Consider the following 25,044-nt stretch of genomic DNA (forward strand, 5'->3'; position numbering starts at 1 on the left):
AAAAAAAAAAAAAGGAATAAGTAAAAGGTATATAATTCTATCAGAACAAAATAGTAATTAATGTTAACATTTTCAACAATCAATGATAATAGCTATGATAATAGAGGAAATCAATGGCAATCTTCTTAAAGAACAAAAACAAACCACACTCCACATATCATAACAGCCTCATGTCATATCAAGGTATGAGGACATTTCTGTATGTGCATATATTCTGTAATCATATACAACCAAATATACAGTATGTTTATATCATTAATCACTGGTCAAAACAATTATTAGACAATATTCATCATACTCATAGCAAGTATATATAACATTTAGGCTATACAACAGCAAAAAGCTTGAAAAACATTCAAATATATTATTTGTTGTGTCATAATTTTTACACTCTGTAGGGAGTGTGTGTAAATTCTATGAGACCAGATGACTCATGTTGACATGTAAAAGACCATAGAGGCAAAGACTGTCATAAACCGTGCAAAGATCATAAAAGTATGAGACAAAGAAACATTTCTACAGGTCTACATTAGAAAAGGATACCTTTCAGCGATGAAGACCTGTGAAAACTGACAAATACATTTTGAAGCTAGGTAAATTATTGCAAAGTCAAGGGACACTTTTTGCAACTTTCCTCTATGGCTGTTTACAATGTACAACCCTGCTGGAATGTATTAAATGGTTGAAGTCTTTATACATCCATTTGGATGTAGCTGGTCTCTCATATGTTCAGTACTGTTGCAGCACTGCACGATGGTAAGTGTGTAAACAGTCTTGCTCATGTCTCTCAGCAGTCTGTTATCCCAACTAAACTTCAGACAGTGAAACACTGGGCTGCAATCTACATTTACATGTACTATCATTATTCATATGGCTATAGAAATAGTTAATTGTGTATGTGTGTGCCTGTGTGGACGCAATCTGTCTTTACTTTTCACGTCTCCAATACTTTTCCTGCCTGAAGCCGTTTTCATACACCTGAGAAAATGAAACTCAACCTGCAACACTCTGTAGCATCTTAAAGACGACATGATTGTGCTAACATCTTTGTGTAAATCAAATTCAGATTTGTATGTCTGTCACTGCAGCCACACCAATGGCGCACACCAATCAGCGTAGCTCCGACTACTCTCTCTACATGTGCGGGAAGCGGAGGTGGAAGTAACAGAGGCGAAGTAAACTGCGTTTCTTCTTGTCACTGGGGCTGCTGCTGTTACTGTCCTGCTCCGTCCTAGCCCTGGACCTGACCCTGGCCACCTCCCCCACTCTCCCTTCGGACCGCAGACCTCTGTGTGGCCACATCCTGCTCAGACCACCGTACTGATCCGGTTGATAGGCTTGGATTTGGAACTGCCCCCTGTGCCTGTTGCCCCAGCTCCCGTTACCTGGGGCCCCTGCTGGGGCTGTCCGGGGTGCTGGGGGGGGTGAGGGGAGAGAGGCGTAAGAGGGGTAAGGGGGGAGGAAGGGGGGGGTAAAGGGGAGTGGGGGGGGGGGGGAGGGGGGATGGAAGAGAGAGGAGGGTACTGGGGCAGATACGGGGCGACGGAGGCTGCGTGATGGGCACTGACGGAGCCGGACGTTGACTGGTGGGGCAGCGTGCCGAAGATGAAATGTGCCTGATGGGTGGGGTGGGTGGCTGGGTGGGGCGTGTGTACGTGTCCGGGGTGGGTGTTGGAGTGTGCGTGGGGGTGCGGGTGGGAGTGTGACAAGGTCAGAGGAGGCTTGGTGCCAGTTGCGATGCCCCCCCTGACAGAGTGTGTGGGCTGTGTGTGGTAGAGGGCAAACTGAGGACTCGGGGAGTGTGGGGAGTGAGGAGAAAGGGGGGGAGGAAAGCCCACCACCATGTTGGCGTAGCGAGCCTGTATGCCATGCTGGGAGAGCTGGGAGAGATGGGCCAGCTGCTGGTGCTGGAAGTGTGGTGGGCCAAGCGGAGGCCGACAGTGTAGAGGCCCTCTCTGTAGTGTATGACAGGCCATGGGTTGCATGGGAGGGGGGCCAGTTTGGACGTGGTAGCGATGGTGATGGTAGTAAGGGGGCGGGGGCTGCACGCTGCCCGTGTGACAGTACTGTGCATGGAGTGCCTGGATCTTGGAAGGGCCCCCGTCGGACTGGCACAGAGATGAAGGGGAGTGAGGAGGGGGCCCTCCAGTGGTGGGTGGGGGGACAGGGGCGGGGTAGGGTGGCCCCGGTGGGATAAGGGGCCCTGGCGGTTTGGCACGTTTGCTGCCGAATAGGGACCCCAGGAAAGAACCAGTGTTGCTCCCCCCAGGGCCGCTCCCCACCCCCCCCCTCTCTACACTGCTGGGTACTCCCCCAACTCCCGTCCCAGCAGGGATGTGTTGTTGCCCCGGCCCACCCCCCACCCCTGTTCCGGGGCTCAGGATGGGGCGGTGAGGCCGGTAATCTTCTGTTCCGTAGCAGCTAGGGACCACTCCTGGCACCGTGTAGCACTGGTGAGGCCGCGGGCTGCTAATTATGGAGCCCTGGGAGCAGGAGAAGAGGAAGAACCATCTGTAGCTATGACATCATGTCTGAATAAATCATCGTAGACACACACATTACGACACAGGACACATCTGTGACTCAAGGAGAAACCAACCAACAGACAGCATTAGTGAGAGCACAGAGGCATGCCAGGGATGCAAAGGTCACTCACATGCATTACACACACACACACACACAAACTGCATGCTTTGGGTGTGCTAAGGGATTAGGGATGTGTTGGTACATTAGGGGGACAGGTCTATCCACTCAGACTTACTTCCATGGTACTGTCCAGGGAACCAACACTGTTCCTGCGACCACGTTTCCCTGCACCCGCCCAGGAGGAGTCAGGTTAGGAAAGATAGAAAAGATAGCAATAGATTCTTCAAGAAGAGTGATAATGAGTGTGTGTTTACGTGTGTGCGTGGGTGTTTGTGTGAAAGAGAGATCAGAGTTGCAGCAGCTGCATTTTACTGTGCCGGAGGAAACAGAACAAAATGCGCCCAGATGAAGCAAAGAAAACAACATGAGCCCCCAGTAGACCCCCCTGTCTGTCTACAGATCTATTAACATCATGGCACATCCAGTCCTGTTCAGGTATTTCCTGACCAAACCTGGTGACAGGATATTAGACAGAGTTGTTTCTGTGTTTAGTGTGTTGCCTCACCTGTGTCTGACAGGTCCCTCAGAGAGGAGCTGAGGGCGGTGCGTTTCAGCCCCTCCCCCGCAGAATAGTTGTCATCCAGACTGGGCCTTCCCAGAATGCCATTTACCACATCACTCTTCACACCCACACCTCCTCCAACCCCACCTCCGCTCAGCAAGCTGGGACGCATGACACCTTTCTGCTTCTCCAACTCCGCTAAAGAGAGAGCGAGAAAGAGAGAGAGAGAGAAACAAGAGTCAGTGAGCTTCATATTTATGCTGAATGACTAAATGTAAATGTAATTTAGTGTCGATAAATAGCTGTAGTTTCTCATTCAGACCAGCAGGGGGTACTCACACTCCACTCTGTACTTCTCCATCTCCTGCACCTCAGCGATGCTCTCTCTCAAGTCACTGACAAAGCGGGTGCGGTCCTGCTGACTGGGTGCCATGAAGACGATAAGGACCTTCCTCTCCCCACCCAGCACTGCCGAGGTCAGACGGATGCCGTGAGGGTAGTCTGAAAGACACAGGGAGAAATGAAAAACTACCTAGTGCTATTTCCCAGCTGCCAAACACGATGCACCCAAAGTCTCCAAAACTGCCACAGTTGAATTATTCCGTGGTCAAGGAGCACATTTTCACTCCAGTATTAGTGAGGAAGCTGAGGTATGCCAAGGGGAGACCGTTTCTCACAGGAGTTCTGGAACATGTGGACCTGCATCTCCACCAGAGGGAAGGACTGTCTGAAGCTGTATGTCACTGAGGTCTTCTTCTTCTGAAAGATCTTGGTCACCTACGGAGACACATGGACAGGCAGGGTTTTGACGTGGGAAAAGAAACGGCTGGAGTCATGAAAACGTACTGTAAACACAATTAGGGCCTTGATGCTCAGGTAGAAGTCAGAGTCGAGAACTATTCCCAGGAGTTCTTACCACCAGTAGGTCGTTGAAGAGGAAGACCTCTCTTTGGTGCAACCCTGTCCTCTGGGGTCGGTTAGGGTCGGGTACCTCATACAGCTGACAGCAACACACCAACCTGCGGTGGGGTAGGGAGAGCACCTACACACACAAACATGGACAACTAGTCAAATAACTCTCCACAAGGCCATTTATAACCAACGTCTGGAGTTTATTCTGATCAGGTGACCTGATCAGGTGACATGACCAGGTGAAACCCCGGACCCAAGTTATAACCTAATAAACAAACACAAAATGTTATGCCCAACAATAATATTTTTGTTCAGATATCTCACAGGCTTCTTGCCCACAATGACTCTCTCCACAGCCTGCACTTGGGACACATGGTCATCGTTGGTCCGTAACTCCCACTTCTGAATGCGCTGGTAGATGCCAACTAGCAAGTCCCTGGGGATATCCTGACCATTGTCCACTCCTGGGAAATGCGTCCAAACAGGCAATTACACACACACACACACATACACACACACGCACGCACGCACACAAACAGCTTATGAGCATCAACCACAAGGGGAAGTCATATCAAATAGGATAGGAAACTAGGTGAACGTCCAGTATGTGTTTTCTTAGTGTGTGTGTGTGTATGTAGTGTGTGCACAGTATCTCCATGTATTTCCAGTAGTTCCATGTCACCTCTCAGGTTCTTGATGAAGTCCTCTATCTTCATCTTCCTCTCAGCCTTGACGTTAGGGCTGTACATATCAGTGTTAAGGAGGATGATGGCAAAGGCCAATATGAAGATGGTGTCTGGGTTCTGGAACTGTCTGACCAGGGTCGGGTTACACACACAGTATCTCTGACTGAAAGACAGAAGGGAGTAGGTTAAAAAGCTGTTGCCGTTTAGATACACAAGTAGGCACATTCTTTCTTTCTCAGACACACACATACACACCTGAAAGCCTCTATAAGCCTTTCTACTTTCTGGGCCTCTCCTTGAACTCTGATCTGGGCTTGGAACTTTCTCAGCGCATCGTCCAGGTCCATCCCTGAGAAGTCCATCTCATCCACCACACAGCTGCAACACAGGAGACAGGAGAGTCAGTTACTGGCAGAATCAATGTTGTTTATGTAGTGGCTGTGTTTCCCTTCAATTTGACTTTGTATAAATTAATTTGGTCTCCCTTACTCCAGTACATCCTTGTTGAACTGTTTCTGCCGGTTTCCCAGGAACTCCCCAATCATCTGTCTGCTCAGGCCTTTCCTCTCCAGGATAAAGCGAGCGATCCCAACAGGAGTGTCCGACACGAAGCCTCTCTCGATCAAGTACTGGATCCCCTTCTCTGGCTTCCTGGGAACAGAAGTAAGATCTCAGGTCACGGAAAAACCTTAATCACAACACCCTCCCTACGGCACTGAAAGCCATTGTATGTTGACGCAGCGTTGCCACAAGCAGAACTAACATTTGCATCCCATACAACAAGACTCTTCCAGCCTGCACAGGTCCGTGTTCCCTGTCTTACTTGTTGAAGAGGTTAAGGCCGATGCGGTACTGGCGTCTCTGGACCACGTCGTTGTTGAATGGGGGGGAGTCCCAGCTGTGGCGGCTCTCTCGCTGGTACGTCTGTTTGCCCAGCGGGGGCAGAGGCTCACGCAGGCTGTCCTGGGAGGAGGAGCCAGAGCTGCAGTTCACCGTCTCATTGGAATTGGTGGTGGAGTTGAGCGAGTCGTTGTCTCCATCAGAGCAGCAGGGCTGCTCCAGGCCACCAGAGGGCAGCGCTGTGGAGGAGGAGGAGGACAGGGGGGTGGTGGGCGGCTGCTGGGGGGAGGAGGAGGAGGAGGGCGTGTCTGGGTACTGGTGGTGGTGGATGGAGTGGTGGTGGTGGTGGTGTGCCACGTGATGGGGGATGTGTGTGGGTAGGGGCCGGCCGGGGGCGCGGGTCTGGCCCTGGGCTGCGGGCGTGGAGGAGGGCCGGGGCCCCGTGTTAGGGTTGTGTTTTAGGGTTCCCTGAGGAGAGCCAGCTCCTCCCCCAGGCTCCTGCTCGTAGACCAACTGTCTGCTGAGGGACCCTCGGTCCGAGCGGTCACTCATGTCCACCGAGCTGTCGCTGGGGGGCTCGATGGTGAGGAGGGGGAGGTGGGCGCCCCTCAGACGATAGTCCCGACACTCTGTGCAAGGGGTGCTCCGGCGGCTGTTGCTGCTGCCCCCTCCCTCGGTGTCCCTGCTGTCCTCGCGGCCTCCCACGCCCCCCCCGGGCCCCCAGTACTCTGTGTCTGTGCTGCTGGGGGCGCGGTCCAGGGAGAGGGGCGAAGAGGGCATACAGTCATCCATGTATAAGGTGACGTCACTGTAGGAGGTGGCCGTGCTGTCACCGTGCATGCTCAGGCCCCCTCCCCCTCCCCGGGGCCTGTCTCCCAGGCCTCTTTGAGAGGACGGGTTGCTGCTGCTGCTCCAAACACACTCGCCAAAGTCCTCGCTGAGGCCCCCGCCCTCCCTGCTGCCATCCTGGGAGTCGTCCCTCCCGGGGCGGCAGGTCAGGGCGTCATCTATGGAGTCAGCCAGGGACTTCACCTGGGGGAGACCGAGCAGTCAGTCAGAGGCGAGAACACAAACTGGTCTCTACATGGCCTCTCCCCTACTTCACATTATCAACTTGGATTGAACACAAGTAATTTTGCAATATATTATAAAAAAGCGCCTCCTTATACAGTCCATGGCATTCATCAAGCTGATACGAGACAAGATGGCTGCTTACAATGCCAACAGACCTGTTTGGAGAAGGAGTCTTCCAGGTGAGTGTAGTCTGGCCGGTCGGTGTCCCTCTCTGGGCTGCACACGGGGGAGTGTGGCGGCCCAATGCCCACGCTGTGGGTGAAGTGTGTCTGCGTCTGGGCCTGCGGCTGCCGCTCGTCAAACGAGTACTGCAGACGCATGTTGGACAGGATGATGCGGCGCGTCATGCGACTCTCGGAGGCGGAGCTGCGGAGCCGCTCAAAGTTCTTGTTCATGCGGTACTGGCGGAACGCCGTCTGGATGATCCGGGCTGCTCTGCGGCTCACGAAAGACCCACCGTACTTCCTCTCCAACATCTCCACCTGACACACAGGATACAGGAGCTTTACTCATGGCTACATGTTTAGAGTCCTGTGTAGTTATTTAGCTTAGCCATGCCACATCTCGACTACCATAACCTGTCGCCACTACTATAGCACTCGAGTCGCTACCTTCTTGTCCTGCAGGTCTGTGGAGAGCTCATAGCTGTCTGAGAGGACCTTGCACCTCTTGTTCTCCTCCTCCTCCTGTTTGCGCAGGGCCAGGCTGGCAGGCTGGTGGCGTGTCCGCAGGGCCCAGGCCAGGCTTGCTGTGCTAGGGGAAGCCACGCACAGGGGGCCCCTCGGGCCCGGAGGACCGGTGCTGCTGTCTGTGAAGCGTTCTGAGCCGCGCAGGAAGGGAGTCTGGTTGTAAGGGCTGTGTGTCTCTGGACACTGAGACTGCCCTTCCACACTGGCAGGAGAGAGAGAGAGACACGTTAGATCAGAGAGTTAGATATACTGTCCCTTTTATCTTGAGTTGTAGATGCGGCAGACATCACTCACATGTAGACATGAGACCGGCGCGGCAGAAAACGTCTCTTGCTGGATGACATGAAGGAACACGACTGAACTCAGAGATAACTCAGAGAATAACTCAGAAATGGTCGAGATACTTTCCTTTCAACTTCACATAAACTCCTTGACAAAGGTCACAAGTGCTATAATATGTAGACTATTGCAGGAACAAGCCTTCCAGTGCAACTGGTGATCATAAAACACCATGTGAGCAGGATGTCCTATGGCTCTGCACACTGCTTGTAGCAGAGAGACTACATCACATGCCATTTCCTGCTTTGGAAGCCAAAGTTCTGAGGGGGATAAGAGTTCTGCCCTCTCTCTGCTCTCTTCCCTCCTTGTCCTGTATGAGGGCGGTTTATGTACTACTGCGTACTGCGTGTTGGAGTTATCTTGTTTAGAATATCCAGTCGGTCTCTTCCTCTCTATCTCCTCTCTTTCAGAACTGGTATTAAATCAGTGAGGGATTAGTCACTACCACATACTTGTAACTCCACACCTGACTGGAAAAACCAGGCTGCCACAATAGTTCCATCCTATGCCAGTTACATGGATGACCCAGACTGCAGTTCCAACAATGCATTGTAAAATAACACCAACATCAACACACACCTCACCCACTGTACTGGGCCTATGCTACCCAACCACACAAACACAGGTTGTCTCAGAACTGTAAACACCAGTAATTCATGCTCCAACAAAAGATAATCCCATCAAATATTTCACAATTCACTTTTGACAGTCTATTAAAATCAATAGACATAATCCAGGTAATCCAACAAGCTCTCCGGCATCCTCTCTATCCCAAATCCATGTGTGATATGAAGAGGACGAGTCACCCAGCCAGTCAGTAAGAGAGTGAGGGCAGCCTACTCCTCCAGCCCTCCAGCCCAGCCTGACCATGGTCACATGACCCAGCCCACGTTTCCTCCCTTGCCTAGCCACACCTCCTTTGTCCGACTAGAGACCGACAAGGGTTGGAAATGGAAGAACAGTTTAGGAAAGGAGGAAATCAAAGGCTCAGCCAAAGTGTTTAGCTATGTGCAAACTGGAGAAGACAAACAAACTAACTAAGCCTACTAAGCAGGCACCGTATAGATCAAATGTGTGTGGAGTCTGTCTTTAGGATGAAAGTTTCAAGGTTCAAATGTTTGTCTTCTCCCCTTCCTGCTCCCTGTCCCTTGGCTGCAGGAACTTCCTGTGTTTCAAATGAGATGAAAGAGGAAGGAAAACTCTTGAGGAGAGAAAAACAGACAAACAACATAATCAGAATCGGATGTAAGGAGAAGTGGGGAGTTTTTTACTCTCTAGAGAGCAGTTTTCACTGCACTTCCAATCTGTTAACAGTGAGGCTGTGAGCAGCCCCCCTGTGGGATCCCACAGGGGACTGGTGACATAATACAGGACTCAGACTGGGGCTCTACATCTGAAACTCTGACCTCTATTGGGAGGTTCACCTTACTGCAACTCTGTTTCCTAAAGGCTCCATTTACTTGAAATATTGGAAGTTTTTTTTTAAATATTGGAGTTGTACTCTATTAACCTGGAATCAAATCATTCAACTGGTTGATTGATTCCTCAACTTCAAGTTACATCTTCTTCGGCGCTGACTAATTCTGTCAACTGTCATTATGATCAGCTGTCACAAAGTCCACGGTTGACTTCCTCTCCTTCCTCTTACTCACATTTTCCCCTGTGGTTCATCTCTCCCTCCTCCTTCTCTGATCCTTTCTTTCTCTGCTCCCACATCCTCACAAATGGAGAAACTAGGGGGGTTGCCTGGTGACGGTTGCTGTGAGACCTCTGTGGGCGGCGAGGCAGTTGATGGGATGAGGAGCGTTGTTTCCATGGCGATAGATTGACTGTTAACACCGTTTAGGTGGGTGTAGATGTGTTGTGGGTTGTGGCAGTGATGGGTTTATTTCACTCCTACAATACAAATGTGTGTTTGTACGCACAAAGCATACACCAACATACACCTTGAAGCAGATTATTCTGCACTTTCATAACTGCTGTTAACATGCCTGTGTTTTATTAGAATGTATAAATAGCCCATCTTCTTTCCTCAGTGGTTTAGAGCTCCCTTTAAGGAGTGGAAACTGGAGTCAAAGCTTTACACTAACAGGTAGGTACAGGTAGGGACATAGCTTGCCACAGCCACCACACATTACAGTAAAGGGAATCGCATTTCTACATGTTTGGCTCTATAATATACAACTCCGTCATATGCCAAAACACAGTTCATATCTGTGGTGATATCTTTATTGTCCATGAGTGTGGTTTGGTAGGCCATGGTGGCTATATGAGTAAAATGTTTGTTGTATAAGTCATGAGTAAGGCCATAACACTGGTGGCATCGGAGCCTCATGTTTTATGCAGTAAACAGTGTAGTCCTGTTACAGTGCCACACAGAGGTCCTGCCAGTGAGGCTTCTAGGAACAGACGCCGGTGACATTGTGACGAGAGACACTGTGACACTGTGGCTGACAGATAACAAGCTGACAGAGAGGAAAAGTGGAGAAGTAGGTACGAGCGAAAAGTAGAGGAGAGCAGAGACGAGGGGAAGTAAGGACAGGAGTGGTGAGGAGATGAGAGTTGGGATAACTGAGAGGAGCAGTGTGCACTGAAGCATCAGGTCAGCTCCTGCCCTCTGCCTCCTGTCCCTCCTTCATCCATTAAAGATGTCCTGTCAGTATGCATGTGCGTGTGTGTGTGTGTGTGGTGTGTGTGTGTGTGTGTGGTGTGTGTGTAAGGCAGCAGCAGGACGGAACAACACCTTTGGGTCATGGAGTGTGACCACACTGGCCACTGAAAGGCTGGTATACGTCCCAGATCTACCCAGAGGCTGTACCTCAGCCCTCAGGATCTCCTCATCCCACACTTCATTCACTCCTCTATGTCCCCTCTCTCTCTTTTGGAGTGTCTTCGGAGGCCAACAGCTTTTGGTTCTGTCCCCGGTGTTGACACCCCCACACACAAACACCAGTGGTGAGAGTTTCCAAAGCGTTAGCAACAGTCACCCTGTGTACAGCTATGTGCGACATCGAGGACAAGTGAAAGAGCAACAGTCATTGTAGTATAGATAAGATGATCTGAGCCGGGCAGTACGAACCTTGATATGACATGGCTACCTTCACTCAGCTTTCTTCTGAGACTTACAGAAAGTGATGACGCGGGCCTTGGCTTTATGTAAATAAGGGAATGACTGCAGCATTTTATCATCGCTTTGAGGCCTGCATTGTGAAGGTTCTTCGGAAAACGCAATTCATATTGTGGAGAGAACAATCCCGTCATTCATCTGTCAGATTCCAGCATTCCCTTACCGCCAACTCTAGCTCAAGACGTTCTGTCTGTCTGTGCTTTTCACAAAACCTCTTAGTGTACTAACTGGACCTCTACACCAGAGAACCAGAGGCAACATGTGCATCAGAAGCTTTCATCACATCACATCAGTACTAACACAAAATGTCACTGTCCAGTTGACTACTTCTGTCCATGCCATCCAGTAAATGAAAAGGGGAAACACTACATTTCCATTTGATTTGTCCTCAAGAAATGAATGTGTCTCTGATGCTACCCACTAATTCTATCCACTGCTTCAGTGGGTGACCCCTGGGGCAGAGCGGATGTGTCCGTGTATGTCTCCACAACAAAAGAGATCAAGTGTCAAATACAATGTATGTGCTCAAGTGTGATCTCATGCGCTCTTTTATCTGAGTGTTGGAAACCGTCCCAGGTAACACCCTCATTATCACGCTCCGTCCTTCACTGAATTGATGTTGCTCTACTTCCTCCCTTAGTTCTATCTATAGTAAACACACAACATGGAGTACATGCAGAATGCACCTCTCACTGACCCTCATCAAAGACTTCTGGATGATTAAAGCATCTAATGGTTCAAATAGGAGGTTAAGATGGACACACTTGGTCTGAAACCAAGAACCCACTCAGACAGCATGTCTGATACAGTCCAAAAGACTGAGTTGTACACATGTTGTATATTACCTGACACACACAGCAATTATAGTCCAAACTAGTCAAATGAATAGCAGATACCATTTGGAGTGTCCCAACTCTTGATATTACTGGAAGCAAAATACAGAACTCAGGAGTTCTTACCGTGCTGCTGCTGGTGCTAATGCGGCTCCAGTCCCACAGAGACTGGTGGAGCGTGATAACAAACACACCCTCTGACACACACGCCCTCTCTCATTCACACACACATAACCACACACACGCACACACACGCACACACTGACTTTTTCGATTGGTTACTCACCCTGCAGAGCTGTACAGGCAACATTCCTGAAAGTCTTTGGACAGTTCTGGGCTTACTCACCCCACCCTCCACCTTATTTCCTCAGGCCAACTGACGGCAGCGTGCACGCATGGACACCCACACACACGTACACACACACACAAACAAACAAACAAACAAACACACACATGTACACACACAGTAATATTCATGACATTATGTCAGATGAGAACAGAGTGAGAGGAGGCCAAATAAGGGGCCAAACATTTATTACAGTCATATAGAAATCATATAACATTTATGGCTAGAAATAAGTAGACATCAAAAACAGATCTTAAATCTTATATAATAATCAAGTGGTCATTTCCAACTGTTTCATTTTTCTACAGCTTTCTGGTCATTTTTCTACAGCTTTCCTTATAATAAACAATGACTGGATGAAATAAGGACCATCTTTTATCGTGCTATAGTATAGTCCAAACTGAACTGACACACCTCAGATGGAACAAGATGTGAAAGACATAGAGAAGTGATGAACTCAGACAAGAGACCAAAGGACACAACTACGACAATATCAACATTCATGACGCTAAACATTGATCATTCGAAAAACAGGTACTGTACTGCAAAATCACTCTCAATGAGACACAAATTCACATGCAACTAGTCTAATTACAAACACCAGACTTAGTTTATATGGTGTGCGATTATCATGGACACAGTGAGTTCTCCATTTCCTCTCAGTCAAGGTGAGGGTCCCTCCAGAGTCCCATAAAGCAGGCTGATTGGCTGAAGGGTCGTGATTGACGTCATGAGAGATCAGTCAAGCTGCGGCTCATCGAGAGGAGGGGCTACTGCACCCTGAGGCAGGGCAACAGAACTGATGGGCAGCATCATCCACAAACTCCTCTCTATGAAACCCACAGGGACGGGCGAAGAAAGGGAGGACAGACAAAAAAGCAGACAGACAGAATGGGAAAGGTAGGAAACATTTGGCAACACAGAAAAAGAGCAACGTAAACACAGCATAGCAGATAATGCAAACATGAGACAGAAATGTGAGAAGAGGCAGAACAAAGCAGGCGGTAAAGGAACAGGCTGTTAGGATCTGATCCACTGGGTGGCAGTGTTGGAGCACGAGGCGTTCCGCTCCAGGACAACACAGAGGTGAGCAGAGAGAGTCCCAGCCAGAGGGAGAGCGTGAGGATTCAGTGGGCTCAGTTGTGACTCAGCCCACCCTCAGCCGTCTCTCTTATTGAAGATGATTGCTCTCTCTAAGTGAAGGGCTTACTCTCCCTTTAATCTGCTAAAGAGCCCGCCTCCCCCACCTCAATCCCACTGTGCACAAAGGGAGCACATAACAGGCTCCTAGTGGAAAGGAGGGAGAGAAGAGGAAGAGGGAGGGGTGACAAGGATGAATGTGGCCTGGTGATGTGTGGTGATGTGTGGTGATGTGTGGTGATGTCTGGTGAGGTCTGGTGTGGTCCACAGTGCAGACGCTGAGAAGATGAATGGTACATCAAGTGTTCAGGGGACAACAGGTTGATCAGGCAGAACATAGAAAGGGGGTGAGAGCTAATAGAACTAAGCCTAGGTATGGTGTTCCATGGGAACTGCACCGAATGAAATGTACCACACAGGTGGGAGATGGGGCAGGGAGGCTGATGCAGGTGACCAGGGGCAGTGGTAGGCGGGGAGTTGAGACAGGCTCTGGAGATCTTGGGGTTGACACAGGGGTGTTTGTGAGAGGTGGTTGGGAGTCTACTGCAGGCCATGTAGAAGCCCTTACCTTCCCTGCTGAGACTGTTTGTCAGTTGAGGGGCAACAGTACTGATGGAGGCTGAAGAAGCTGTGAACAGTCATACTGGAGGGGAGGACAGTGGCAAAGGCAGCACTGGCTGCTGTAGGGGTGGTGGGAGCAGAGGTTGGATAGCTCGACACAGATGACTGCCTGACACTTAAAAAATAGCGATAAAGGAAAAGAGAGAGATAGAGAGAAGGCACACAGGAAAACAGGACAAAAACAACGGACAGGAAGAAACAGAACACCGAATTGAAGAAGCACATTCATGTTGACTGTGAAGCAGAAATGGAAATGTCTGTAATGGATGTTTGCTGAAAGGAAAAATGAGGTGTCTAATAGCCTTTGGATATGCAACAAAGGTACAGTGATGAATACGACTAGGTTTGTCAGTGGAGTGAGTCAACCAGTGGCTCTGACTACCCTCAATCCAATATTGCAAGACCATTTGCAGAGGAGTCATATAGAAGGGAGAGGAACAAGAAAGCCCTTTTTATTTGCCGGACCAAAGAGTACAAACACCAAGGGGAATATGGGAGAGATTGAAAACTGGTAAGCGCTAGAGAAGAAAAGAGGAAGAATTCCATTTTAAAACTCCAACCACTCTAACCTATTATATAACCCTACACATCACAGGGAAGACCTTCTGCAGTCTGTAAAACCACTCATGCCATAAGAAGTGCAAGCAAAACACGTGCCTTTCAAAGTTGTTTAGATTATCCTTGAATCTAGTTGAATTCTATCTGGAAATCTCTGCTTCTTAGGGGAGAACTGTGGTCTGAGATTAGTATTGAAATAGCAGGCCTCTCACTGGGGCCAGCTGCTGTCAGACAAGGACACACAGTCCTGGTCACTTAGGCATGGAGTCAAACAGAGAGAGAGAGAGAGAGAGACAGACAGACAGACAGACAGACAGACAGACAGACAGACAGACAGACAGACAGACAGACAGACAGACAGACAGACAGACAGACAGAGAGAGAGAGAGAGAGAGAGAGAGAGAGAGAGAGAGAGAGAGAGAGAGAGAGAGAGAGAGAGAGAGAGAGAGAGAGAGACAGAGAGAGAAACAGAGAGAGAGACAGAAAGAGAGACAGACAGAGAGACAGAAAGAGAGACAGACAGAGAGAGAAAGTCAGGGAGGGAGAAAAGAGAGATGCTCATCACCACTCAGACACCCCATGCAGCAGGATCAAAAGCTGGCACTGTGGCAGGTTACCTGGAACACACCTAGCAGAGTGTTTAAATCACCAACAGGGTTAGCCAAGTAGCTGAAAGTTACACAAGCACGTGAAGTGTTTATAAAAGTCTACAGGCCATTGACAGTTTGTATGCTGAAGAGGGCACATGCTGGATCTTTAAAAGCTTTGCTAACAGTGACACCAGAATATCAGCCCAACCTGGGTGATTAGTAAGAGACAGGGCCTTTGAATTTGACAGCTTCAAAATGAGTGTTTAAGATTATAATTATGTTTAAGGAGGTGGGTGATAAGAGCTCCAATTTAAATATCCTGTCAGCAGCAGTTTGAACAGCGTGTTTTATCTATGCCCACAGCCCCTCTATTTTTAGTGACTCAAGAGAAGTTATTCAAAGTTATCTTAGTTCTGATAAATCACATTACTGCAAATACATCTGAAAGAAAAAAAGCTGTGCTAAATGAAGTCTACAAACAATAGGAGGCAGTTTGGACCCTGTTTATGAGACAGGTAAACAAACATGGTGGGAAAGTAATTATCTTCATAAGAGAATAACAATATACGCGTAAGAGCACTTTTTCCTAAGTCACCAATGAGCGCAAATGTGACAGTTTGGTGCAGATGCTATGAAACACCATGGCTAAGTGGCCTTTCCCATATTACAAACCATGTCTACTACTGCACATCCTTCATGGAGAACAGTAATGACAGGCTTATCTGGGAGCTGACTTATGCATCATGACTGTCCCTATTTATTTCTGAATTCCCTGCGTACGCATTGCCTACACACACACTGCCATCCGCCCACTCCTCCTCCGTACACACACACAACACACACATACTGTATACACACATATCCTGTATACTCACACTACACACAATACACCCAGTGACTACACACACTACCCACACAGTTGCTGGTGTGTGCTGATTGCCTGACAGAAAGGGGCAGGGATAATTATTGCGGACACTCCACAGATATAGAAACGCAAGCACGCAGGTGCATATACAGGCAAACATGCATGCACACAGAACAACACTAAGCTATTCATGTTAAAAGGGGGTCAGTTGGCTGAGCGGTTAGGGAATCGGGCTATTACGTAATCAGAAGGTTGCCAGTTCGATGCCAAATGATGTTGTGTCCTTGGGCAAGGTACATCACGCTACTTGCCTTGGGGAGAATGTCCCTGTACTTACTGTAAGTCGCTCTGGATAAGAGCGTCTGCTAAATGACTAAATGTAAATGTAAAAGAAATGGTGGTGTTCTTGACGAACGACAGTGAGAATAGAGGAAGGTGAGGATTGAACAAACACAAGTGAATTGACAGAGTACCACTGTGCTGGTGTGTATTTAAAGCAGGAAGGCTGAAGACTGGAGAGAGGGAGGGAGGGAGGCGTGGGTGGAGAGTGAAGTACAGGAGAGTGGCAGAGGTTGCACACGGAGGAGGCCCAGGGTGAAAATAATCAAGAGGAGAGGAGCGGAGGAGTGGAGATGTAGCGGAGGAGGTGGAAGCGGAAATCGGGTTGGGGCACCCGCTGCTCAGAGAAAAGACTTCCTCCAAACCCCAGCAGGATGGATACATCGGCAAGAGTTGTCAGAGTGTAGGTGAATCTACCCCCAAACGAGAAAGGTGTGGGAAAGACTCACACAAACATGATATGTGGAGAGAATCCCCGAGGCCCGTCTTCTCTGCCTGCTCTCCATACCGAACCACCTGTTTCAGGGAACCGCCACGCCCACTGTGAACACTGGATCAGGAGCTGAGAGCATTCACGTTCACGAGGCTCTGCTCGTGGAGCAGTAACCCATGTAGCCCGCCTCTCTGTCAAAACCTGCAGCTCACCATTCTCTTCATGGTCTAGAGCCATACATGTGGGGGCTGACTGCGTCATTCCCACCTCCAGCGGATGACCCTGTGACTCCTGCTGAGGAAGGGACACATTTAGATAGCCACAGTTGCTGCGCTGTTGCCTAAAGTTACGCGTGTTCTCCCTCCCCCCCCTCGTTCCGGGTTTCAGTCTCCCGCTGCTTGGCAACAGCGTGGACTGCCTGTGTGGGCGTTTGGTGCTCAATGCCAGGCGGAGGCAGAGTAGAGGAGGGGCACGGTTACAGTTACCATACGACGCCATCTTCTATGTATCCACACCTGGTACTATTGGACACCTATAAACAATCCATCGTGTGTGAGTGAACGTGTGTGTGTGGGGGTGGGTAGGTGTGTGTTTATGTGTGTGTGTGTGTGTGTGTGTGTGTGAGTGTGCATGTTTGTGTGTGTGGGGGCTCCAGCATGGCACTGTTTGTTCATCAGCTGTGATTTATGATTTATTCAGAGATGAAACATTAGGTGAAGAGGGGAGGGATATCTCACAAGGCTGACATGACTAATAGGGACATGATATTCAGGAAGGTAGCTGGTCTGTTCGGGGTTGTTTAATGATACAATTCATCATGCAGAGACCATTCTGATAGCTTGTGCATGGCCACCAAAATAGTGATTCAACTTAGCAGCTGGAGTCCACGAAGAAATTCTCACTTACGCACTTCTCTGCATTGCTTTTTTCCTCCGTCTCTCTCTTCCTTTCTATCACTCATATCAGCTCATGTCTTCACTGTCCTTTTCCCCTGCCACGTCTCTCTTTTCTCCCTCTCTCTGTTCTCTGTCTCTCACTCTTACCATGTCTTTCATCCCTCTCTCTGTTGTCTCAACCCTACCCTGTCTCTCTTCTCTCTGGCTCTCTCTCACTCTATTCTGTCTCTCACTCCTACCATGTCTTCTCTTCTCTCCCTCTCTCTATTCTATGTCACTCGCCCACAGGGTTCTTCACAGAAGAGCTCATACCGTTCCCACGGTAACCAGTCTCTCTATTCTGCTCCATAGAGCATTCACATGTGTGTTTCACACGTATCGTGTCGGAGAGGCACTTATCTGCATTTGGTTAAAAGAAAGAGGGAATAAAGTACTTAAGCAACACAGGGCGGAGCAGCTACTACAACCAGTACAAAGGGCAAAAATGACAGTTTCATAAATTAAGCCCAAAAAGTACTGCCAAGCCCCGTCCAGTTTGAAGAATCCGGATCCATACTGGACAGCGCTGTGAATGTGTGCATGTGATCGGTTCATGCGTAAGTAATATAATGTAATAATGTGCATATTACTAATCATTTATGTGTGTTTAGAAGGAGCTGGAGCAATTTATCGAAGCTGATCTAAAACACTTCCTCTTGTCCACTTGTGATGTGGAAAACCCCTAAACCACAGGAGATACTGTAGGCCAAGAGTGCATCAAGTCAAAAGTCACATGTAACTTCCTGGTGTGAAGGACAGGGCCACATGAGACCCTTGAAAATAATAGTGTGACAGAATGCATGTGTCATTGTTCCGAGACAATTATTGCTATCCGCACACAACCTCCAATTTAACTAATGGTGATCGCTGCCATTCCAAGCAGTTGGACTCCCATGGGGTGGGGGGGGGGGGGCTGTGTGGTAGGGTGTTTGACTCAGCTTGTGCCTGGGTGAATGTGGGAGGTAAAGAGAGATGAGGGCGGTGAGAGGGCTGAGCGAGGGCAGGGGCGGGGGACGTGGGGCACGAGGCGGATGGATGCAAACACAATATCAGAACTGCCTCAGGGAAAGCTTACAGTTTCCACAGCAACCATGTCTTTAACAGAATTCTAGCAACCTAGGCCAAGGACATTTCAATCCCAGCTAAAAAATGTATAGTTTTCAACACAAATCACTAATGATATTCAACAGTTTCTACAAGGTCATGTTACAGTTAGTAATGTAAGGACTCGGGATAATGCTGCGGATTCTGATCTTGGTAACAACACAAAGATCATCATCTGAGATGCTAAATGAACTGTATGATCAAACTCCACACCGAAACAAGCCCATGTGATGCGTGTGTCTCCCTGGTGAACAAAGCTACATACTCAGACTGAGCAATGAGGTGGAAACTACCACAGAGAGCTGAGTGTGAGCATGAGCAGGGAGAGACAAGGTCATTGGTCAGGCCACACTGGAAACAGGAAGCAGGGGCTTCACTGGACAGTTATGATCATGACACTGCCCGGCCTCATGCTGACATATGATTAGACACAGAACAACAGTCCCAGGAGGTGAAAGATCTGCACAATCTCCTCCATTTTCATCAGCTTCGATCCGGGCCATGAAAACAGACACCAATCTTTGCATAATGAATCCTGATCTCAAGGCACTGACAGTGCTGCTGTGGAGAAGCAGTGGAATGGGAGGGGCTCAACTTGCTGAGGAGACTGCAGCCTGCAGCCTATTTCCACTGGCCCAAGGAGAACCTCTTATCTTCTATCACACGGCAACGTACTTGAACCGGTCAAATACATCGGAATCAGCCATGCTTTCCCATCTATTTGGTCTTTCAGTACCAGTATTTTTTATTGTAATTTATAATGGTTTTTATTTCCAAATATTCAAAAACAAAAGTCTGTCTGATACAGTAGACCACAGTGTGTGTAGTTTGGCATGTGCTTCAGTGCTGTAGGGGCATTGAAAAGAGCAAGCCATCATCTCATCACAAGTGATTATCGCTCCTTGATTCCTTCACTCAATACAGGGAAAGGGAAAACCAGATGGTGATGGAGGAGGGAGAGAGTGTGTGAGGGAGGGATACAAAAGTAATTTCTGCAGCTCCTCTGAGTCATATCTGCAGCAGTGGGAAACAGAATCAGTGAGGGGGAGACAGAGTGAAAGAGAATAAGAGAGAGAACGAGAGAGAGCAGGAGAGAAAGAGCAAGAAAAAAGTGTTTGAGAGTGAGAGAGAGAGAGAGAGAGAGAGAGAGAGAGAGAGAGAGAGAGAGAGAGAGAGAGAGAGAGAGAGAGAGAGAGAGAGGAACATTTTGAAGAAGTGGAACAAAATTAGCTTTGGCTGAAACAAAAACCCATTACTATTCTCTGCATTCTAAAACAGATTAAATGTCAACCTACTAAGCACAGCTATATCCAAGCAGTTCCCTGAAGAGGAGAGATTTAAAATTGTGAAAGGGAGAGAGCAAAAGCCGAAGAGCGAGAGGAGACGATGCAGTCCCACCTGCACAAAATAAACGCAATAATAAAAGCTACCATCATGAGGGAGGGACAGAGAGCTGCTTCAGTCAGTTACACATGACACCATACGCCTCAGTACAACACATCAGTCAGCAACTCCAACTTTTCGTCCTGGAGACCTCTACATTCCCCTCCTCATCCAGAGGGAATTTAGAGCAAGCAGTTTAGAGACAGATAAAGTGTGTTACATGGTGTACGGTGTGATCTCTCACCCAGGAAGTACTGTCAGCCCATTCCAATAACCACCACTACAGTCTGTAGGATGGCATTAGCTGTCTAATAACGGACGTCCCAGGAGATATGACACACACACATACCCTCACACATGAACTTGAACCTACACACGCAAGTACACAGGCAAGCACTCACGCAAACACACACACAAAGTCACATTGATGCACACGCACATGAACACACTCAAACTCAGCAGTAATTATCACCCCTGGGCCAGCAATAATTATACTCTGGTCACACTAATTAATCTCTCTAGCTCCCTCTGTGTGCGTCTCCCTCTCTGTTTTACACATGACACGCACACGCACACATGCGAGTGCACAGAGCCCCCAAACACACACTCTCGGTCCCATAAACTCTCCAAAAATAACAACAAAACAGCTGTGTTCAGACTGTGGCAGTGAGGCCCTAATCACTGGTGCCCGTCTCTCTCTCTGTTAGAGAGGATACTTGACGTCATACCTAACCCGAAGGCTTCAGACTCATATTGTTCACATTCCCATTAACCAAAGAGGAGGAAGGGAGGAAGTAGGTTAGAATATGGGACAGCTGTTTGGGCTTTGCTGTGTGGTAAGGAGATAAACTAGCTTGTTTTCTTGTTATGGTTTACGACATGACACAGTTTACCATCTCAGTCTGTCGAGTCTAATTCTCCGCCTTATCCAAATGACACGTGGCACTAGAGCACAGAGTAGAGCTACGCCGCTGGAGTAACTTGAACCGAGTGACCGCAAATACTGTCCACTCCATCTCTCACAAGTCCTGTTGTTCTCTCATCCCTCCCTCTACTCTCTCTCTCTCTCTGTCCCCCTTGCTAGCAGATGGTGAATCAGTGTGTGTGTTCCACCGTTTCTCTTTTCGAGTGACTCATGCTGAGATGGGGTCGCTCTCGTCTCTTTCCATTCCTCTTGTCATGTTTTTCTCCCTCTCCGTCCCTGTCTCCTGTTTCCATCATTCACCTGCTATGTTGTGAATGTAGGGTTCAGACAATGTTATGATTGTAACCTTTAGCTGTTAGAAGTTAGAATGCTCTGGCCCAATGCAAGGCCTGTGAGTGTTGGGGCCTGGGGTTGGAGGAGGACAATGTGAGGCTGTGTAGATCTCAGCAGGGGGCAGGTGTCAACTGTGTATCAAATATGACAAGTCAAATGAACAGCAGCAGAATGGCACTGTGGAGGGAGGCCACCGGTCTACTCCAGACACCACACACCATTAGCATGGGGGGGGGGATATGCAAGATCTACATCCCCGCGATTCATCACTGCGTTTACCACCCACATAAATAACTGATATGTGTTCCTATCTAATGACTAACTTGTCCCCCGGGATGAAGAGAGTGGGGCATGCAGGCAAAGCAAGGAAGAAAAGACAGCCCTAATCAATAAGGGATTTAGACTAGTATAAATCAAACATTGAAAAGGGACTGAGAACATAAGAGTGCGCAGAGATAGGTAGGGAATTTAGCCATAAGGCACCAAACTGATGATAATGATGATGGTTCTGTTTATTCTACCGTTGCTGTAGATCAATATCTACTAAATAAAAATTGTACAAAGGAACTTGACTGGGTTTCTGCCTCCACGATTACAGTTATATATTAATATTTCGCCCAGAATAGAATTTGATAGAACATGAAATAACCAAGGACAGATTTTCCTCAAGTTGACCCTGTCTTAGTTAGAAAATAACAGAGCTCTGAGAAAGAGATGTGGAACTGCGTTGATGAGATAACAGAAGGCTAGGTTTTACTAATCAGATGGAAGGATGAACACAACACACACATTTCACAGGGAGGCACACACACATATCCACATTTTCTCTGGGTACTACACATCCACCCTAAATCAACCTACACACATCACACAATGCATTAAATTATTCTTTCTTAGATAACACTCAAGCTAATGCATTATCAGCCCACCCATTGCCTTTACATTGAACATACTGAATACTTAATTAGGAAACTGCCTGTGGAAATACAGGCAGACACCCACCCCCCACCACCCACACAGCCCTTGAATGGAAGTCCCAGAAGTCAAAGTGTGACACTCACTGTGGAACACATTAGACACTATTATCTGCATAGAGGGCTTTATAGTAAGCACACTCCTCCTCATTCTAGGATGATCTGGATGAGCATAGTATTGCATTTAGCTCCCAGGTATCAGAAGGAGTGGAAGTAGGTAATTGATCTACACTTGGGCCAAATGTAAACTATATACAGGGTTACTTTGCTGGGAAAAGACATCTTACTATATTCAATATTTTAGATTGCCATCATGGAACTTAATTAACCAAAACCTACAACAAGAAAACATTTTGTTATTCTGAGGGGCTTTTTTTTAACACACACCACATCTGCTTGTGTAATTATTATAATTTACAACAATATTACAATTATTGTGTGTAATTGTACATTACACAGTGTCATGTATCCCCAGACCGCAACTGAATTAAATCAACTAAGAGAACACCAGGCTATAAAGATAAACGATGAACAATGAAGAACTCACTTTCTGCGTATTGTGGAGCTGTTGCTGGTGTCGGTGCTGTCTGTGCGCTCCAGCCTTTCCCGCTCAGCTGGGGATGAGCCAAAGGACAGGCCTCGGGTCAGCCTGGTGTGACTCCTACTGGGCCCAGTGGCGGGTGCTGTGGGAGCGGGGGTGCTGCCAGAACCAATCACAGGCCCAGAACCAGGCCCAGTACCAGACCCAGGGCTGGGACCAAGCACGGGCACGGGTATGGGCACAGGCACGGGCACAGGACCAGGAACAGGCCCTGGGTGTACAGGCAAGGTGAGGGGCTGGCTGGGGTTGTGATTCTGCTCAGGGGGTTGTGACTCTCGTGGAGGACGATCCAACCTCAGACCCTTGTTCTCCTGGCTCACCCGGTCCAGCTGGCCCTCCAGCTCCTCGATTCTCCGACGCTGGGTCTCAAGGAGCTTGGCCTGGCTCTCAATGATGTTGTTGAGCTCCAGGAGGTACTCCACGGCCCGGTTTGGGTTCTCGGGGCTTGTCTCCATGTTGAGAGGCCCGGCTCCAGGGTACCACCTCTAGGACCCTGGAGCGCCAGATCCACTCCCCCCACCAGCCCTAATGAGTGGGGGGGGAGAGGGATGAAGAGACAGGGGTGCTAGAAGACGAACGAGAAGATGATCTCAGACCTCAGAGATTCAATCAAAACCTGTGTGCAATTCAGAGACAGGAAGTGACACAGCAGAGTGTGTCAAGATGGTCTGTATGATTACATATCCCAGAATCCCAGTGCAAACCAATGATTAGTATTTCTTTACATGGATCAAGGCTGGCTACACCATGTAGGTGCTAAAGGGCAATAATGACTGGGTAGGACTGGCTGAATCTCCAATATCTTGTTAAGCATCATGAAAGACCATTCCAAATCTGTGGGATTGAAGTTCAAGAGTTTGAGCAGAATGTGTCATCATCACATTTCAACCAGAATGTGTCATCAGTTAACCAGAATCAAAATGAAAGATGGATAGAGGCAGCCTAAAACAGAGGAATCGTAAGGCTGAGAGATTATCTATAAAGCAAAGAATATCCAGATTTCTGACCATACATAAACACCTTTATGAACTAACAATGAACAGTTCTGATTTTAAGACCCACTTAAGAATAGGTAGAAGCAAGCTGAATATCTGCAAAATAGACCTATTTCCTCAAACCATATTTTACCTGCCTCTTACCTCAGCAAGGATGGGGAGAGAGGGGTAAATGTAGATAGATGATCCACTAATTGTCAATTTTTGTCAAGCATTACATAATACAGAATATTCCATGTTCCCTCCCACATAGAATATCCCCGCAGTTTGCTCATGGTTTTCACCCCATGACTAGTTTTGTCTCTGTTAAAGACAGGGTAAAGATTTTGGATGACCGGTTCACTTCATTGTTGAGGTTCAGGTCCTCGCCCGTGCCCTGCTTTGAACACATCCGAGTAGCTTGAACTCACAGCCCTTGTCCAAGTGTTGGTCCAGGAAGACTGCCGTTTATTTTCACACCACGCATCCAACCAAACGTCTTCAAACTACAAGCCCTCGAATATTCTTTGTATAGTCCAACTTCTTCCCGGATGATTAATGCATATATTTGTTATTTTTCTTACTTCAGGGTTTCACCCAAATCCTGAAACTGACGTTGTTCAAAACTCATAGTTTCTAGATTGCTTACACCCTGTCCCTATGCAATAACAGTTATCGAACAGACAATTTCCCGATGATATTCAGAATAAGTTATCCATTTTGACAACCCAGTTGTAGCACACAACAATACGTTGATGGACTCTGCAAATCTCTGAACTGCACTGAGCGCGCGCGATGCTTGCAGAAGATGAGCGCTCGTGTGCGACGCGCAACAGAGTAACATTCTAGAGTGCACATGTAAATTGCAATATGAATGAAGTTTCCACCTCCTCTACAGAAATAAATTGTCGTAACTTTACACATTGGCCTATTTAATGATCAAAACATTGTTAAAATAACCTGTGTAATAAATTGTATATTAAGTATTTGACGCTGGTTCCTTCCGTTTCCCAACTTATGGTTAAATAGGCTAATTGTTATCAAAAGTCGGTTAGTCTTGAAAAAACTATTCGACAAAATATAACTTGTTGATTTAGATAATTTCTTTAGTATATTTAATTGTATTACATGTGTAGGAATAGAGTGAGAAAATGCAGGCCTTTTGCACAGCGTTATTTTTAGTATAACAGGATTATCTAACTGTACCATACTGCCTTAAAATCTCCATGTCACATCTGAGACTCACCATGTGCATGCAGGCTCTCTCTCTCCTTG

At 47.9% G+C, this 25,044-nt stretch overlaps 1 protein-coding gene across 1 annotated transcript; it reads right to left on the reverse strand.

Moving 5' to 3' along the window:
• Positions 1–1,220: 1,220 nt before the first annotated feature.
• On the reverse strand, positions 1,221–23,250 carry iqsec2b (IQ motif and Sec7 domain ArfGEF 2b). The gene is made up of 14 exons (XM_047040429.1): positions 22,742–23,250; positions 7,272–7,551; positions 6,816–7,142; positions 5,570–6,618; positions 5,236–5,397; positions 5,002–5,124; positions 4,743–4,909; positions 4,385–4,524; positions 4,065–4,190; positions 3,826–3,925; positions 3,488–3,649; positions 3,152–3,346; positions 2,762–2,811; positions 1,221–2,483 (listed from the first exon to the last, which is right to left on the reverse strand). Exons 1-14 carry the CDS (start codon positions 23,248–23,250, stop codon positions 1,308–1,310), a joined length of 4,566 nt encoding a protein of 1,521 aa, XP_046896385.1. The 3' UTR covers positions 1,221–1,307.
• Between the last annotated feature and the right edge of the window lie 1,794 nt (positions 23,251–25,044).

This window comes from Hypomesus transpacificus, chromosome 18 (genome assembly GCF_021917145.1).
Source record: "Hypomesus transpacificus isolate Combined female chromosome 18, fHypTra1, whole genome shotgun sequence".
Classification (NCBI taxonomy): domain Eukaryota; kingdom Metazoa; phylum Chordata; class Actinopteri; order Osmeriformes; family Osmeridae; genus Hypomesus; species Hypomesus transpacificus.